This window comes from Stylophora pistillata, chromosome 5 (genome assembly GCF_964205215.1).
Source record: "Stylophora pistillata chromosome 5, jaStyPist1.2, whole genome shotgun sequence".
NCBI lineage: Eukaryota > Metazoa > Cnidaria > Anthozoa > Scleractinia > Pocilloporidae > Stylophora > Stylophora pistillata.
The window spans coordinates 29152468-29157467 of record NC_142523.1 but is presented as its reverse complement, the minus strand read 5'-3'; the positions used below and the strand labels follow the sequence as shown (position 1 = coordinate 29157467).

The window sequence follows — 5000 nt, the reverse complement described above, 5'->3', positions numbered from 1 at the left end:
ACAATCCCTCTTGGAGGCACGAAAAGCTTTATGATGTGCTGCATGAGGTCCACCTCATTCTCAGCCACAAACCAATTTGTGGCACTTTTCGATGTGTGCCAACAATAATGACACTGGCTCTTACGTTTACGTTTGTCGTCGTAAACGTCGTAATCGACAAGGTCTCAGCATCAAAAGAAAATGGTTCACTTGGTTGTACGGAAATAGTGTTTGACTCATTCTCACCTCACCGTTTTTTTGCCTTGATTTTCCTCGTAGCCACTGGTAGAGGAACTATTTGAAGGTCGTTTGTCAGAACTTGACGTGGGGAACAATTCTACTTCTAGTAATTTTCTGACTTGTTTTCCAAATCTTGAAATGTCAGAAAATTCTCGGTACAACAGTTTATTGAGGTCGTCGGTGGGATTTAAGAACAACTTGAAACGTCCGGGAGAAGACTTTTTCCGAGGTTTATTTTACCTAAGACACAATGAATGCCGTTTGAAATATCATAAAACCATTTTACCGTATCTTTTACGAATTACATTGGTGTGAAAAGTAAATTCGATTGAAAATGCGGCATCGCCGGCTCCGTCCAAACACGTTTAGCGGAAACGGAGACCAGAAGCGGAACTTTCTTGCGGCATTTTTGAAAAGTGTTACAGATTGATTGCTATTGTGCTCGCATTGCGAAATGCTTTAAATTTGTGTGGGAAATTTCATGTAAAAGGTAGTAAAAATTGTGAGTGAATGGTCAGAGTAAGCTAAACGCCGAAAGGAGGGAAATCCATTGCCATAGACAGGCCAAGTTTACTCAGTGCGGACCTTTTTGGAAGCCAAATCAAATGCAGCTAATCTAAGACACAAGAATATTTTTCCCTCCAAACTTATTTTTCTATTGCACGATAGGAAATGATCCTTATCTCGTACAAACTCAAAATGATCTTTCTTAGAGCAAATTCTCTTTTCTTTTGACTGAAGCTTAAATTTTTCAGAATTCTCGAAACGAAACGTACCTTGAGTTTCCTTCGATCTTCACTCGCAGGCTTCATGTCAACAACAGACCCAGGATCAGTGCCATCCTGCGCTAGAATGGATGATTTATTGTAATGATGCAGTGTGCCGGCGCACCTCTCCGTTTTCTGTTTTCGCGAAGTACCACTTTCTGTCGGAATAGTGCCGCTTTTCCCTTTTTCCTTCTTTCGAGTAAGGTAGCGAGGACCCTCTACCACGTGTTGTTGCCATATCTTTTCACTAACTGAGTTTTTTGAGCCTGGCTTGTCAAATAGCTGACCTGCATGAACCCTAAAGAATGTGCGACCACCATTTTGAATTGAGATCATTTAAGCCGTATCGTTTGTTTATTGGTTAATATGCACACCCCATAAGAAATTCTTTTGTATGCCCGATGACGTAGGAGTTTTCAAATTTCCGACAGCCGCATCACGCTGTTGAGGAAACTTTTAGTTTTTTCAAACTGAAATAGGAATACATGAACGGCTATGGATATTATGGATTACTCTAGTTCGGTTGCAGAAGAGCCACTGTCACTCTCGATTCCTTCAAGTCTCGCCGAAGAACCTTTGGTAGAAACATCAGTTACTGAAGAAAGCTTTGAGAGCCGAGCTACGAGAATAGTAGAGTCAGTCGTGGAGGTATTTCAACGTCTCTTAGCAAGCACGCCTGCCAAACGGAAAAGGGATGCCTCGATCGACTACCGAATCGTTAGACTCTTCAAGAGCTGAAACACCACTCTCGCCTGAGCACACAGCTTCCAAAGAGTAAGAAGTAGAAACTTCTAGCGCTGCAGGTTGTGAGGACGATGACAATGTGGTCCTTTCTGAAAATGAAAGCCTCAGCGGTAACAAGGCGCAAAGCGGCAACCTTGAAGGTAAATTTCTAATCAGCTCTTCCCTAACCTCAAAAACAGAACGTTTTTCTTTCTGTTTGAGGATAATAATTCTCAATTCAGAAACACTGCAGTTGATATAGGGGGAAAAGTAGAGGAATTCTTTGATGTTCTCAAAGTAACAGATCTCGTTATGAATAACCGGAAAACTGTTTGTCAGCTTATACCGTCCGTACAATTCAATACCTATTCACGCAGCCAAGGAGCAATTAAGAGCTCCTCCAAGTGTTTCTCCTCCAGTGTTTAAAATGATGCTAAAATCGTGGACGTGGCTAAAAAAAAAAGGATATCAGTGTATTCCAAAAGTTAATTTTTCCGACTAATCCAAAGTGAAAAACGAGATAAGAACGAACTGACCTCAAAAACCCAACGCCGGAAACGCGCAAAAATGAGAGAACTAAAACTTCATTTTATCAAAGTTGAAGATCAGTCCAGGAGGTTTTGCCCCATTTTGAAAGAATTTGACAAGTTTCCGACTTTAGACGTAGAGGAAGACCGGGAATTCAATCGGGCTTTGGGCGGCGCATCCAAAGCAAGTAAAAAAGGCTTATTGTGAACATTGTGAAGAACACGTATTAGTGAGCTGGATTTGCACTGCAAAGTGGAGCGTCATAAATCCATAATACAGCAACTAGGATAGTGGAACAATCTTGACGCCCTAATCTATAAACTACCGTCTATTGGGAAATTAGAGGATCAATAAAAAAGGCAGTTTTCATTTCGATGTATTTTGATAATTTTTTTGTAAACAAGAATTGTAACAGAAGGGCCGAGTTTACGTAATTTTTGTTATTTAGTCATTTATTTTAAGCCTCTATTATGTACGGGCAAGGTGGAAGGAGTGCCTGACCTTATAATGTAAGATATTTCAAGTTCTGATTTGAAAATATCTGACAAAGACACATTGTCTGCAATGTAGAAAGTTTCATCATACTTCTTAGTTGTCATCTTAACCAAATTAAAAAAGGATAAGTTGATATTTCTAACCTAGTAAACAAAGAGAGACGTATCTGTCGTAGGAAAAGTTCGAAAAGTGAAAAAACCTGGAGGTTGCGATCGCGAGAAGTGTCATGCTGCTTCTTTGAAAGAAGGAAAGGCTCTAAAATCCAAAGCGATAATTGTGGTAATTAGATAGGAAGTATCACGAACTCCCGCAGTGACATATCGTAACGAATTCCTTAGGCCTAGTTTATACGTCGCGCTACGGTCGAATTTAATTCAGACGAATTCGTCGTTCCGTCGACGTAAATCGTGGCGTGGTTTTATGCGTCGAAATTAATTGGATTGAATTTATTTCTCTTCCCAAATGCAGTGCCTCTGGTCAGAGGTGTCATTTTGAAATAAATTGAAATACATCAAGAAAATGCATGCATTCATTATACGCGACTCTCGGTGCGACGTTAAAACTGAAGACGCGTTATCGATATTTTATCCGTCTTACCAAAACGGATAAAACGTCAAGGACGAATTTAATTCACCAGACGAATTTAATTCGTTTTAGACTTCGCGCTATCGTCGAATTTAATTGCTTGTGCGACCTTGAATTAAATTCGACTGTAGCGCAACGTATAAACTATTAGTGTCGTTTATTGGAGAGACTGGGTTCGAAATAGCCATTACAGAGTGGACGTAAACACCAAAACAGCCAACAGCGTAACGACTTAAAAAAAAAACAAACAATCAATCGATATTATTTTGTTGCTGGCTATGCCATATAGAGCAGAAGAAGTGAGGAAGAGTAAACGTTTTGGTCGTTTTTTTGTAGAGAGAGGAAAAGAGGCTGCTTGGGTGATTTGTTTCCGCCGTTCGCTGTTTTGTTGTTTACGAGTTTCAGTCCTTTACTTCAAGATGAAGGCACGAAGGCGATTATTTAGCCTGGTTCTCTGACGATACAAGGCGCCCTCGTGATTTTGACGGATATTTGAGAAACTGGATTCAGACCGTCTGAGATTTAGGCTAATATCGACTCAAAGTTACGAAATATTCATCAATTCTGTGGGTTTCTGTATATTTAAGGCAACAAAATCTGGATGTGCTGAGAAATGCTTAGAAGCCGTGGATCTCGCAGAGATGTGCATGATACGTGGGAATCTTCTGGGCAATAACTCGCTGCAAACAAGGTAAATCGTACTTGATGGGCTATGGATGCACGCCAAACTAAATGAAAGGTACAGTACATCTTATGTTGTCCTTTAGTTGCACCAATAAGCTTCTTCTCGTATATAGTCTAAATCATAAATCAGACTAAATTAAATAAAACGAATTTGTAACCATTCCTTTTATAACGTGATTCATGAACAAAAAATTCCTTCAAATCTAACTTTTGTCTTTATAGGTAAAAGTAAATTTGGACACACTCATGAAGCTGCTGACCAGATGTTTAACAAGTAAGAATCAGAGTTTCATTTTCATTGAATTCAGTTGAGAGGAAAACTCTCTTTGAGAATAGTTACATTGCAGAACCATCTTATTAATGCTGCCGATTTCAGTCAAAGTTTCACTGCTGGGATGCTTAATTGCCAGCTTCAAAATACTAAATGTTGTTGTTAATTGTTAGTCATTTTAAATTGTGTCTTACAGGCTTTCTGAATTTTTGGTAAAGAAGGACACAAGAACCTCTATAGGTACTGTTAGGAGGAATGCAATCAGTAAACTTCTACCTTAGAAAATGAGTAGTAGTAGTAGTAGTAGTAGCAGTAGTAGTAGCAGTAGCAGTAGCAGTAGCAGTAGCAGTAGCAGTAGTAGTAGTAGTAGTAGTAGAAGTAGTGGTAGTAGTAGTAGTAGTAGTAGTGGTAGTAGTAGTAGTAGTAGTAGCAGCCTCAGTAGCAGCAGTAGTAGCAGCAGCAGTACTAATAGTGGTAGTAGTAGTAAAACTTTATTGAAATTGTCATTACATGAAGAGCCAGCCTAAGCTAGGGAAAAATCCCTTACTAATTTGGGGACACTAAAAAAGAAAAAAGACTAGGAGCTATTTACAGAGGTATACATATTAGTTAGTTAACTAAGAGAAAATCTATAGTTAACTAATTACGGATTTGTATTAAAAAATATATATAAAATTCAAGAGGAGCAGAGTAGATTTGTATAACTATTGAGACAGTCGTGTAGTTAT

General features: G+C 39.0%; 1 protein-coding gene and 1 long non-coding RNA gene across 2 annotated transcripts in view; one reads left to right on the top strand and one right to left on the bottom strand.

The window, feature by feature from the left end:
- The window catches only part of LOC148731308 (uncharacterized), a 2305-nt gene extending 685 nt beyond the window's left edge, over positions 1–1620 (bottom strand). Inside the window, exons 1-2 of the mRNA XM_088760425.1 lie at positions 996–1620; positions 226–459 (exon numbers count right to left, since the gene is read on the bottom strand). Of these exons, the coding sequence (XP_088616551.1) occupies positions 451–459; positions 996–1322 (336 nt within the window). The 5' untranslated portion in view covers positions 1323–1620 and the 3' untranslated portion in view covers positions 226–450. The remainder of the gene's footprint in view (positions 1–225; positions 460–995) is intronic.
- A 1859-nt stretch (positions 1621–3479) lies between these two features.
- LOC148731307 (uncharacterized) overlaps positions 3480–5000 on the top strand; it is a 4561-nt gene continuing 3040 nt past the window's right edge. Inside the window, exons 1-3 of the long non-coding RNA XR_016001347.1 lie at positions 3480–4056; positions 4224–4275; positions 4469–4512. This is a non-coding gene — a long non-coding RNA (uncharacterized LOC148731307). The remainder of the gene's footprint in view (positions 4057–4223; positions 4276–4468; positions 4513–5000) is intronic.